We start from the raw sequence: 13,744 nt of genomic DNA on the forward strand, positions 1-13,744 counted from the left end.
TGAGATTGAATGTAATTGGATCATTCTGAACACGGCCACATCCCCAGTTATAAAAGGGTGTGCACACTTATGCAACCAGGTTATTGTTATTTTCTTTTGTGTACAACTGAATATTGTCCTACTCATTTTCACAGTCAAAGGGAACTTGGATCTAAATGTCATGACAGAATTTATGATGGAATTCGTCAAAACTACCCCAGCTACGAGACAGGAGGAGTATTATGTGTAAGAATATGTCCCACTGGAACAAGTACACATAGTTACTTTGATAATTTGACTATGTATACAGACACAAACCCACTGTCCCTGAAACCAAGAAGATTTGCATAGACAAAAACTGGTCATTCTTGCCTGGCCAAGTTTTTGTGATCCATGTAACTAGTATCAGTAGCCCTTTTATCAGTGCTTCTATAATACAGAAGCACTTTGTACAGCGTTTCTATACTTCTGGGCTACTCAGTGGCTGTATACAGTTGAGATTACAGTAAGTTTATAAACGCCTTGCAGAAACTGGAAAATGTTCATTATTTAGAGAGATCATAAGAATTGCATTTTTTAAATTTAGTCCTGTCCTGAATAAGCTATTTCACGTGACAGATGTTTACATATAGTCCACAAGACACAATAATAGCTGAATTTACACAAATGAACCAGTTTAAAAGTTTACACACACTTGATTATTAATCCCGTGTGTCATTACCTGGATGATCAGCGACTGTGTTTATGTTCTGTGAGAGTTCTTCACGAGTCTCTTGTGTGTCCTGAGCAGTTAAACTGCCCACTGTTCTTCAGAAAAATCCTCCAGGTCCTGCACATTCTTTACTTTTCCGGCATCTTCTGCATATTTGACGCCTTTCCAACAGCGATAGCGCAAAGATCATCTTTTCACACTGAGGACGACTGAAGAACACGTACACGACTATTACATAAGGTGCAAACATTCACTGATGCTCAAGAAGCCAACACGATTCATTAAGAGCCAGGGGGGTATAAACTTTTGAACCGGTTATTTAGTACTGCCCTTCAGAAGATACATAAGATATTTACATGTTTCTGAGAATAATACAAAATAATATCAGTTTACACCGAACATCAATGAATGTGTGCACCTTTTGTAATAGTGCTCCCTCACATGTATCTCTGCAAGGTGTACGTAAACTTATGACCTCAGCTACTCCTACTGTGTTTCATTTACAACAAAACTAGTACAAAACAATTATTCTTTGGTAATGTTTTTACTCAGAAAATAATCAAGACACATAACATTATCAAAATACTTGATAAACATTTCACAAAAATATAATTCACCTTGGTATTATTAACTTCTTCTTCTTCTTATTGCTAAAATGATAAGTTTATGACTAGCTTTACACAGACTGAAAATGGTAATAGATAACATTTCATTTGTATTGCAGGAACACAAAATGCTTACTTCACCAAATGCACGTGTAAATAAAACTGGCTTTGCACCAATGGAACACAGTTAACTCTACGAAGTCTAACATTTCACCAGAAAAGCTTTCTTTATTGATTAAAGATCTCAGGAGAGAAATCATATGGTATAGACAAAGATACCTACAGATATTGCAGCGTATTTATTCATTTGACCATTTCACCCAAATTTAGCACTTTTTATTGTTCTACTTCCTTACGCTTTTGGACCATCGGTGTGGTTTCCTCCCGGAAACTACTGTCAGAGGTTTTTCCACGTGCTCATTTCCAAACATTCCAAGTTATTAGCCAAGCACTAATACCAGTGTTGCTAGTCTGACCTCACGTGTGTAGCCTGTAAAGTGCCCCTGCCACGTCACATTCTTACTCTTTCAAATTTGTCTCGCTGAGGAGTGAAAGAAGCAGATACAAAAAAATTAAATGATTAAAAATTGTTGTTTTTAAAAAAAAAAAAAAAAAAATGCATAAAATTGTTGGGCCAAATCTGCACAGTCACCAACAAAAGGTGGTGGAATCTACCCTATTCTAGATTAGAGAACCCTAAATGAAGTGATGCCAGTGGTGATTTGCATAATTCCACTTTCTAACAGCTGTGGAATTCTGAAGAATTCTCCACATCCACGTATGCAAAGTGACGTAGCAATTCGGAATCCTTCCCTTCGGGTTAGCCTTAGCATCCGGGGTATTTACGAAATGTGTAGGAGTGCAATGCCGGGGGTCTGTGTGCACTTCCCTATCTAGACGATCGGCTGCTCAGCAGCACGTCACGAGGGAGAGTCCATGCCCTTAGTACTTCTTCCAGAGAAAAGGGAAGTAGTAATGACAGATGCGTTCAAAAGCGAAAGGGAAGATGGAAGAACGAGGACACAGGCAGATGCACACACGAGGCCACTGAAAGCAGACTGCCATCTCACAGCGAACCGGAGTCCAGAGTTGGATCAGCTAACTTGGATATGGACATAAAGCAGCTTCAACAGCTTTAACAGCAGATGACAATGTGCCCAGGCCAGTCCTGTGTCCTCGCAACAGCTATGTGAAAGTGACTGGTTAAAGACCAGCTGTTTTTTTTTGTGGTTTGGGGAGCACCATAGGCGGGGTCTGTTGCCTAAACACAGGTTAGACTGTTGGTTGGCACTAAGAGGAGCACAACTGGCAGACATTTGCTACGTGGTAACATGGAGTTCACCCTCAGTCAAAAACGGTATCTAACCCTGAGTAATTTTCATCCTAAACAGAACACAGTAATGGTGATTACATCTTCAACAGAGTGCAGTAATGCGACTGACCAATGGCCAGAGAATATAAGCGGTCTGGCAGTCTTTTATACGCTACACTTGAGCTCATGAGGTGGTGTTATTAGTTCTCAGCTAGGAAACGAGAGCTTCCAAAAGGAAACTGAAACTGGCGGTCCCCGACTCTTTACATAACCATACCTTCGTGCATTTGCACATACAATTTTAAAAGTCCAACCCCATCTCCAAAGGCACACGTTTTGTTTAGACGTCAATAAAATTGAACGTTTAAGTTAACCAAACTTAACATCTTGAAAGCACTTTGGCTCCGAGAACGTCGAGCCCTGAACTGGCGACGTTCGGTGTGAGCTCATCGGCATTATTTCACGTAAAAGGTCATCGTTTGAAAGTGAGAGCCTCTTATCAAGCTTATTTTAATGGTCACATGTGCCTCGTGTTAAATGAACAATGCATACACTTCATTTTTCGTATAATAAAAATTGACATGAAAACAAACTTGGGATGAGTCATCAGAGTTAATAGTCTGAGATGCCACTTGAAGTATCAGATATCAGGAAGCAAGAGGTGGCAATGCTACGCATTTATACTAAACCAACCTCCATTCAATTGACGTTCATTGTGCTTTTGTAAAGGATAAGTGACACAAACTCTGTCAGGCAAGTGAATGTCGAAGCAAATGAAAATAAAGAAGAATTTGCCGATAAAATACTCTTTGGAAACACTGTTTAGTGGTGTCGTTCCACAATACTCAGCTTATGCTGATCGTTTTTCCACACCTTGTTTGATGCCAAGTACCAAGTGTAGAAACCAGTTGAACTGCACCGTCCAGCCCTTGTCCCGGCAGATTTCAATCTGATCCAAAAAGTGTCTCTGAGCCACATCTTCTGTGCACCCGACAGTCAGCGCCTCCCGAATGTACTCTATGTCCTCCTTGCTGGTCAGCTGGGGCATGCCAGTCATCAGCATCATTGAGAACAAGATGATAAGCAAGTTGGTGTGATGACGCAGAGCCAGGTAGGCCTTCACGCAGATGTTCTACATTCGAGAGAAAACAAGTACATCAGTATACATTCATATTCATCAGAAGGTGTGCGTTACTTTTGAATAACAACAGCTCGGAACATGAACGATGGGCTTATACTAATGCACTCGCTCTAGCAGGGCGTGAGTGAGAGGCAGAGAGACAGATCCTGTGTCTAACTGGATCCTGTAATAACTGTTGTCGCAGCTATAACATAAGCTTTCTCTTTCTTAGATGTTCCACAACATTAAATCGTAACTAAAAAGTGTAGCGTGTTTTTGATGAATGTATTAAACACTGTAATCACTGGCAAATAAAACACGCCAGGCTGCACGATCTGCCGAGTTATATCTCACTTATTCAATCATAGATGATAGAAATAGGCTTCACCTGGAACAGGAGGAAATTTTGGCTTGTCTTCTTTCCTGTTGTGCTCATTACATAGAGGAAGTCAGGTGTTAAAACAAAAGGGACCCTCTCCTTGGTTATACCCAGAAAGCTCTTGTAGTTTCCAAGAATGTGTCCAAAGTCAATGTGGAAAAGGTTACCTATAAGCACAGGAGATTTATTACCTCAAAAAAAAAAAAGGATTACTTTTCATATATCAAGAGGTAACGACAACAAGATGCTACAGGAGAAACTTTTTTTTTTTTTTCTTAATTTCTTTTATTTAAATCTTGTCATGGTCATTTATGGAACGTCTCATTAAATGATCAATGATTACGAAGAACCTCATAATTAGAACAAACATAAATACTAAATATCATGTAAAGAGGCCGAGTAAAATAACCGTTAAGGAACCCTTTTGTCTAAGAGTGTATAATGAGGCGCTGTATTAAAACACTCTGGAATCTGATTGGTCAGAAAGCGTTGATTCATTCTCTATAACCGGGGCGCTGTCAATCGTACTTTCTACGAAGGCAAACCATAGGTGTATATTAACACGCGGGTCCTTTCTGTAGTGCTTTACACAGGAATGTGTATGGAGGGAAACGCCACGCAATCTAATAAAAATAATAATGATGATAACAAAATGTACAATCATTGATATAGTGATATAGAAGCTTTCTAGAAGGATCCATTCAGTGATCATTTATGGAAAGAGTCTGCTGCGTCAGTATTGTGTAATGGTCAATAAGTTATCTCAAGGACAGAGGACTTTGCAGTTTCTTGGTCACATTTCTGTGTTATAAACTTCGAGGCTGGTGAGGGGAACTACCTTGTTCTGTGGATGTCATTCTTTCATTCAGGGGTTCCCAACGTTCAGTCTAAATTATTTGCCTTGAGTACCCCCCGAGATCTCAAGTGTGTTAACGCTAAGTGAAACGTTTACTTGTTGAAAACCTGAGTTGTTTTTTTAACTCCTCTGCTTTTAGTGCTGTTTGAAGCTGCACAACCTTGCTTGAATCGTTCCACTGGTTTTGTGGCCAGGTTTCCGTGTTTTGTTTTCAAGTGTCTTTTTACGAATGCTGGCTTCATGCTCTGCACCAAATCATTTGAAATACTGTACTTGCTGTACATCCAGAGTGCTTTCCCGCTTCCGAACTTTTGTTGTCTGATGTGCTTGGATGTTCTTCCTCTTGCGATTTACTTTTACGGACTATACACCTGTCCGTTTTCATAGATTTAGGGCATCGTAAAGACATATCAAGTCACGAAGAGTCCATTACCTAACACTGTATTTGATATTGAACTCTAACGTATTCACATGATATGACCCATGAGTAATTCAAATCAACCGCTTCCATTTACTATTATTTACAATAAAAACGTTAAAATATGATCTATTTAGAAAAATTCAGTTTTTACCTGTTTTAATTATTAGTATTATCTTATTAAAATGTCCCTCAATGCGACATTGACGTTCCATGTTATAATAAAACACTTTTATAGGAAAATAATCTGCTTGGCTTCAGGCCACACTGCACCACCCCACCGTTGATTAGTGTCCCCACAATAGCAAGCCCTGCCATTACTTTCACAGAGTAATGCAAACTAACCTTTTTAATGGTTTGTTTTTAAATAGGTATCATGTGCCAGGTCCACTCCAACCACTGCTGTCTCTGACTGACTGAAACCTTAATCTACTGAGGGTCTAATAAATACAAAACAAATGTTTATGTATGCTTTTATTACCAGATTCGGTGATCATGATGTTGTCGTTATGGCGATCACCAATCCCCAGGACGTAGGTTGCTACACAGTAACCGCCACAGGAATACACAAAGCGCTCCACTGCCTGCTGATACTGGAGAGAGGGCAGTCACCTCAATGTCTTTTTTATTACACACATTTGAATTATGCAAACATAACCATGCAAACAGGGGAGGCAAACAATACACATTCACTATGACTACTGCGTGATACTGATCATTTCCTGTCAGCGGCTGAGTTAATTCAGATGCCTATTCTAAAATAAAAGGCAGTACCTCAGACAAAACCCCCCTGTGCAACCAGGAAGTGCATCTATAGACGTTTCCTTCCTTTCGAACGCAAACAGTCATAACCTCCAACAGAAATAACCTACCTTGTCCTCATTCAGACATTTGTCTCGGAGCCATTGGTTCAGGATTTCATCTTTAAAAGCCCCAGTGTTCCCCACAGTGCTCTGCTGGATGTTCGCAATGGTAGTAGCATCCTTCACTATCTCAATCATTCCTATGGTCGAGAATTCATCTGGCTCGTTAATCAAAATCGACTTGGGTAAAAAACACTTTCAGGAACGTTGCACAAAATATGAACTGAATTTTATGATCAACTTACCGATTTTATTTCCAGTGGAAATACAACCATAAGGCAGTAAGGACAGATCTAGTGATTCAGTCTCCCATATAGACTCCATGATCAACAAAATCTGCATTTGGATAAAGATTTGATAAAGAGATTGTTACCTGTTACAAATGAACTCTTGCTGTTGTTAAAATAAAACTGTGAAAACATGTTTAAAATGTTGTTTTTTAAAAATCCCTCATCTGTGACTTTTCACTCCTGAATCCTGAAAATGAAAACATAAAAACCACGTTCTTCTGAAATGTTTCTGAGGTGTGTGAGCGCAGAAGGCTTGTTTTCATCATGTAACTGTCACCTGTAGAATTAACATGTCCTGACGAAGGTCGTCTCCATCCTTGAAAATGATCCCGATGGTATCGCTCGACAAAGTGGTGGGGTCGGCTCGCTTAAACTGCAGCCACAAGGGTTTCTTTTTGGATGCCATTACTTTGCATTGCTCAATCTATGAACAGTAACAGTTTCATCACCAACTGCGTAAACTGAACAAGTCTGAAGCTAAACAGTCTTATTTCATTTCAAATATTGTGTTTGTCTGGTTTTTTTGGCATCTTCAAATGAACAAAACCTGTCAGACAAGCGTATACAGCTTCATGGGAGTAACAAGACACGTTTCTTCCACTAATACTAAAACAAAAAAAGGTCTGTTGCGCTCCACGACTTACCACCATTGACCCCGCTCGCAGGCCAGGATCATATGGTACTTTAAAGCTCTCAGGCAAACCCTGCATTTGCAGACTCTCCAGTTTCTGGCGCATCTGAAAAACAACTGCAGGGTACAAAATGATTAGAAGTCAAGTCCTTCACGGATTGGAGGTAATAAGAACAATGGAATAATAAAAAAAAAACTATCAGCATGGGCGATCACCTTGTGCGGACACATCATATTTCTCAGCAGATATGGCTTTGACCTCACGGGTGACCTTCTGTAGTGCCTCAGTAATTTCCACCTGCTTCCTGAAGTCCTGGAGCATCTCATCTCCACAGCCACGTAGGTAGGCCTCTAAAATAACCGCATACCTCTGTTGGTAGTGCATGGACTGAGCTATCTCACTCCGTAAGAACCAGAACAGGAAATGGCCAATTCGTTTGCTCTGTGAAAAAAAGGCCAGGAGTGAGAGTTTAAAAACAGGAAAAGCATTATTTCTGTACAATATCACCATGGTGTGCAGAAAGTCTCAACTCACCCTGAGAGCACGCTTAAGGAGGAACCTGGCGAGTGCACTGTCATGATAGGGTTCAAACTTCACGGCCTGGGCGAGATTTAAGACGGTTAATCAATCAACAAAATGTTTCACTTTTTTTTTTTTTTTAGATTTGTTAATTGCGTGAGAGATTTACAAATAAGTAATAAACATGACAGTTGAAATATAAAACAGATGAAGGACAACTACGGCAAACAGGCGTTCCACTCAGTGTTTTTATAGATGGAGGTATTTGAATAGCCAACTAGGGGTTTCTTGCTTATTTTGAATTGGCAGTTTAACATTTAAATATGCAAAACCGACGGTGTGATATTAAAGTTAGACTATCACAAGACTTACCTGAACCAGCTGCAGAAGGTACCGAAGGACATCGTCGTCACCAAGAGTCTCCAACTTCCTGACAGCCATAGTACGCACGTTTGCATCAGAAAAGTGGCAGTCCAATAGCTGCATAGCTAACCCCACGTCTAGAGGGCTCTGGTCCCATGCGGTGCTTCTCTCTAAAAGGCGGTGTGTGGCCATGACGGCTTCCTGTTTTCCCCATTTCACAGAGCCAAGAAACTTAGGGTAGGCCGCAGGATGCCGCACACACTCATGTCCGAAATGCCAGAGGAGTTCCTTATCTTCCACGCTGAGTGGATGCAGAGGGTCGGTGGCCACGATTTGATCAAACTGCTTTCGCAAATGGTTAGGCATCTCTCTTTTCCCCCTCTCTCCTTCCGTTTCTGGTGCATCTCGAGAATCCCTGCTCTTAGGCAAAGCGACTGGGTAGCAGTACTTGTCCAGTAGCACTGCAATTGCCATGGAACTTGTTTTGTCTGGATTGGTGGCAGAAGTGAGTTTATCTGCATTAACGCTACTGTTATCCTCACTTTTCTCAGGCATCTTCCACATGTGAAGGATGAACTCACCCTGTCTGAGTAAAGACCGATGGTCCACCACTAACAGGTTTACGTAGTAGAGCAGGCGGTTCTTGTTCTTGCAGTCGTGAGAAGCGCTGTCTTTCGAGGTCTGCGTTTGGGCTTTACCACATGACACCTGCAGATTCAGCCGGGCGCCTTTGGGTAAATCTTTTATCTTAATGTTGAAGTCAAGCCAGGTATTCCACAGCACTTCTTCGGTGAACGGCTTCGAGGATGTCCTCTCCTGAGCTAGCAGCTGCTGCCCGTGGAAAATGCTGGCCTCCACAAAGATGATCAGATCTGAATTACGAGGCAGGACCGGTATATCAATCCCCAGAATTTTGACTCTGAACTTGCGGTTGCAGTCCCAGAGCGAGACGGTGAACACCTTCTCGTGGTCTTTCTCATTAATAGTCAATTGCTCGTGTGTGCCGGCCACACCAGTGCAGTCGTCCACCTGTGACCAATCCTCCTTTTGGACCACATCTTGTTCAGGGTCTGGTGGGGATTCAAGCACCAAATGGATCTCTTCTCCTGTTTTGAGTGACTGTCTGATCCAATGGAAGTCTTTGATGGGATAGTTTCCAAAAAGATATTCGTCTCTTCCACAAACCCTCAGAACAAAATCGGATTCGTCTGCGTCCTCTGGTATGCCGAGCAGTGCCCTCTTGTTGGTAGTCTTTATGAAGAAACTCTGAAGAACCTGAAAAGGTGTGTCGTCAATTGACACCTTTATTGTCTGACTTGAGGTATCTTTGTGTATCACAATTAGAATGTTGTTGTTGGCGACCTTACTCAGCATGTAATCGGGTAAGGGTTTGGTGGTTATCCAGGGGTCCATCGAGTAAAGTTTGGGATCTCGGTCAGCCAGTTCAATTTTTCTGGTTGTAAGCAACTTCCTCCTTGTGAACTCCAGCTCATCGTCATGAACATTGCTGACATCTGTGACATCATAACCTATTAGATGATTTAGGAATTTCTGGTACTGGATGGATTCTTCAGAGGGTTGTGGCCTCAGAACCAGGTAGATTTTCCCAACCTCCTTTTTAAGAGCTTTCCAGTAGCGAATGCAGTCAAGGGTCTGAAACACCTGGTGCTTATCGTAGATCTCATACCAGCTCCCTTTCTTTTGGTAGAGCAGGATGCAGTGGTCTGGGGAGTATTTCTGGTAGAACTCTGGGCACACGTTGGTTGTGACTGCCCTCAGCCACAGCTGGGCTTTCACCTGCTCTACTGTCCAGTTCCCGATCACATCCAACTGCAGTGTGTCCGGGTTTTTGGTCGTCTTGTTAGTTGTAGGAAGCACAAACTCCAACGCTAAATGATCCATTGCTGTGGATGAGTTTGATGTAAACGCTTTCATTTTTCTCCTCCTCCTCCGGGTGTCACCTCGACGAACTACAGGCGATTCATCATCACTAACGTGCTGCTCCATAACCAGTGCTGAAATTGTGTCGGGATAAAACATTCATCAGAGAGACCAGTACTGCACAGCTTTCTCTTACAGTTAAATATAAAAGGCTAGAACAGGAAAGCTCGACAAACTAGGAAAAGTCATTAATGCAGTATTCCTGAAGCAAGTTGTGTGTTTATGACATTTTCACACAGCAGGTTATTTACTGATTACTGAGTGAAAAACTACAGCTCAGGGAAATAACTGTGTCCTGAATGAGCTGAACTCTGACTCACAGCCATCTCTAACCAAACAGAGGTGATGTACATTTATTCTCAACGCACAGGAAGTCACAAAACAGGAAGTACTGAGATGTTAGTCCACACATTGAATCTGAACTTGTGAAGTGTGTTGTCTCCAGACATTCTGTTACAGGGTTTAACAATCTGCCTACATCCTGTCTGAGCTACACAATACAAACGCGGAGGTCTTGGGGTGGTTTTTTTTTATTCATTTATGAAATTGTTTACATTTTAAACGAGACCATTTGAGAAAGACGGAACCACGTCGCTGCAGATGAAACTTGCCGTGAAACTCTGCAGGTCGGAAATAACGGACTCGGCTTCCGGCGTGTAAAGGATGTGAATACTCACCGTTCAGCAAACACAGGGCCAGCTATACCCCCGAAGCCGGACAGACGGATTCCGAGACATGGATGCGAAGAAGTAGTATTTAACTCGCGCAAGAAACACTGTCGCTTTCTGAACTTTCCACGAAGAACATCTGAGCTGTCACCAAAAACCGCAGTCTTCCTGCGCGTAGCCCCGCCCCCTAACCCCGCCCCTGGGGAACATGACGTGTTCAGTGGCTCGGTACAATCACGCGCTCGTTGGCTACCGGAAATTTCCCGAGCTGTAAGTTTCTGCTTAAAAAAAAGGTGTATTTTTACACACAGTGTTGTTGTACCTCTACTAAACTGGTTTCATGAAGTCAGAGGATCTTGATTGTGTTCTCTCACAGTCAAATGTACTCTTCCGCCATTTTGGTTTACACTGGTAATGTCATTAGTCCATATTTAGAGAAAGAAAAACAACAAACCCCTCGGAGTGAGAGGAAATTTCGATTTTCTTTCGTTCTTTTCTTTCTAATTGTTCGTTTTAGTACTACTGTTGTGTCTGCAATGCTTATTTATTTATATACCAAAGTCCCCTTTGAGTTGCCGTTGCCCTTTGGCGCCCCCTACTGGTCGATTGTATTGAAACATTTTTGCCTCTTGCGGCTTCCTCACTTTTGTTAAAAAGAAAAGCAGCTTGATTTGACTAGAACGTTAAGGTGAATTTAACAGTCTAATGATTAGATATGATAAATAATATATAGTAATAATACAATTTATGCAAATGTAAGGCCTAGAATATGATTTTTTTTTAAACAATGCTTTCTGATTAGTGTTTAGCATGGCAGAAAACGACATCTTGGCAAGTGAAAATATCTTGAGTATAGTCTAATATTTCCTACTATAAGATCACACTAAACCAAATGTAAGTCCTACACAACTCTGGCACATTGAAATGAGAGACATCCTGCCATATAATGCCAGCTTCCTGACAAGAGAGAAAATTATTACAGAGGAACAGCGAAAACCTTTTTTATTGTTCAGTAAATCAAAAGAGCCCAGGGCTATTTCTATACAGTTTGATTCATTTCAAGCTTGAAACACTTTCGGTGTAGTGGCAGGTCCATCCATCCATTTTCTATACCGCTTATGCTAGAGGGTCGCAGGGAACCTGGAGTCTATCGCAGGGAGCATGGGGCACAAGGTGGAGGACACCCTGGACGGGGTGCCAGTCCATCGCAGGGCACAATCACATACACACTCACACACTACAGACACTTTGGACACGCCAATCAGCCTACCATACATGTCTTTGGACTGGGGGAGGAAACCGGAGTACCCGGAGGAAACCCCCGCAGCACGGGGAGAACATGCAAACTCCGCACACACAGGGCCCCGGTGGGACTCGAACCCCCGACCCTGGAGGTGTGAGGCGAACGTGCTAACATGTAGTGGCAGATAATTTTGCTCATTTCTCATTTATCTCAAGAAACAAGCGAAATTATCTGTCAATTATAAGACAACTGAAAGCTTGAAAATATCAAGAAGTTGGTTTAAGAATCTTATATTTGGTTTATAGTGACCTTAAAATGGAAGACAGTAGACAAATTGTTGTTATATTCAAGATGTTTTCACTTTCTAAGGTGTCATTTCTTGCAGTGAGTGTTTAGCCAGCCCATGTTTAATTTACAGGATGGGTTGTGTTGCCAGGTTAGACATCAGTTAATCAGAATGAATGTGTCATGGTACATTCAACTAGATTTACACCATATGTAAATACTCCAGATGGTAATCTTTATTTTATTACATTTAGGCTGTGTACCTGTTTTAATAATGGTTGTATTATGTAAATAATTGATTTATTATTAGGCAGACTATGATAATACGCAGAATGTGGCCAGTTTATTAGGTTTCTTGACTTTCACTACCGGATGTAAAGGTGCAGTGGCATACACATTCGAGGTAAAAGGTATTAAAGGAGTCATTGGTTACAGGTGCGGTTAATGTATTTGTGGAAACATTAGTTGCTAAGTGATGAACTGGTAATGAATAAGTCTTTCCTACAGGCTCCAGTGTTTAGTTGTGTTAAAGTACTAGGGCTAATTATGCAGTATTCATAACGGGCTACATGATTCGTAGTAAAGCCTGGGCTACACTGCCTAATTATCTGTCAACTCTTCCTAACTGCATGACTGCAAGCTACAAAATGAATTGAAATTTGAATAAATATTTGGCATTCTAGTCAGTGTCTTTCGTGCTTTGATTTCTGTAATATCGCAGACTTGACAAGTTTCCTTTGCAGGTGTCTCGTCTGCACAACACATGTCAGCTGACAGTGCTGCACCTGCCCTCCATCCTTCATACTGCAGGTTCTTCAATAGGTTCTTCATTTTAAAATTCAGCTAAATGAATTAAATTAGTAGAATACTAATGTACTAATTCGATCTACAGTTCTTGTTATTCGTATACATGTCATATGTAGAGATGTCAGTCACAGAACAGCAGATAAGAATTTCTGTGATTTGGCAAAGACTTGTTTTATTTTTAAGTTCATATTTTAACTTTTTTTCTGTCTCTTATTCAATAAATGCAGACAATCTAGTGCGCAAACAAGTTATTTGCTGTTTTCCTCTTTTAGACATTCAATTTGTCCACCCGGAGATCATGTCTGGTGGATGATCTGGTGGATGAATAAATTCTTTATTCTAATATTTTGAGATACTGGATTTTTGATTTCCATGAGCTGTAAGTCGTAATCATTGAGATTTAAAAAAAAAAAAAGAAAGGCTTGAAATATTTCACTCTATGTGTAATGAATGTAAAATACATGAAAAGTTCCACTTTTTGAATTAAATTACAGGGGGAAAAAAGGAACATTTCCACGATATGCAAATTTCTTGAGACGCACCTGTATATCTCCTTTCAGTGGAGTTTCTGAAAAAGGTGTTTACATGCAGCACATTTCTGATTAATACAGGCATATCACTCTGGAGAGATTTGGGGAATCTTTTTATTTTGGGGGAATGTTTACATGACTCAGTACTAATTACAATATTGCCAAATTCAGATTCTGGAAAACTGATGTGCATCGAAAAGAGCAATGAAAAGAGCAAGTGAG

General features: G+C 41.0%; 1 protein-coding gene across 1 annotated transcript; it reads right to left on the reverse strand.

Moving 5' to 3' along the window:
* Nucleotides 1-1,901: 1,901 nt before the first annotated feature.
* On the reverse strand, nt 1,902-10,907 carry pik3cg (phosphatidylinositol-4,5-bisphosphate 3-kinase, catalytic subunit gamma). The gene is made up of 11 exons (XM_053650566.1): nt 10,667-10,907; nt 8,058-10,063; nt 7,701-7,766; nt 7,382-7,607; nt 7,179-7,282; nt 6,812-6,958; nt 6,490-6,580; nt 6,254-6,384; nt 5,863-5,974; nt 4,117-4,274; nt 1,902-3,740 (listed from the first exon to the last, which is right to left on the reverse strand). Exons 2-11 carry the CDS (start codon nt 10,053-10,055, stop codon nt 3,459-3,461), a joined length of 3,315 nt encoding a protein of 1,104 aa, XP_053506541.1. The 5' UTR covers nt 10,056-10,063; nt 10,667-10,907; the 3' UTR covers nt 1,902-3,458.
* Nucleotides 10,908-13,744: the final 2,837 nt, after the last annotated feature.

The sequence above is a fragment of the Ictalurus furcatus genome, chromosome 19, assembly GCF_023375685.1.
Source record: "Ictalurus furcatus strain D&B chromosome 19, Billie_1.0, whole genome shotgun sequence".
Lineage (NCBI taxonomy): Eukaryota > Metazoa > Chordata > Actinopteri > Siluriformes > Ictaluridae > Ictalurus > Ictalurus furcatus.

Bases quoted from the DNA above. Each gene is read 5' to 3' on its own strand.
- pik3cg (XM_053650566.1), bottom strand. From the start codon at position 10,055: ATGGAGCAGCACGTTAGTGATGATGAATCGCCTGTAGTTCGTCGAGGT. The intron at 6,385-6,489 runs GTAAGTTGATCA...TCTCGACCATAG, and splicing joins TTCCACTGGAAATAAAATCG to GAATGATTGAGATAGTGAAG. The intron at 4,275-5,862 runs GTAATAAAAGCA...CTGTGCTTATAG, and splicing joins CATCATGATCACCGAATCTG to GTAACCTTTTCCACATTGAC.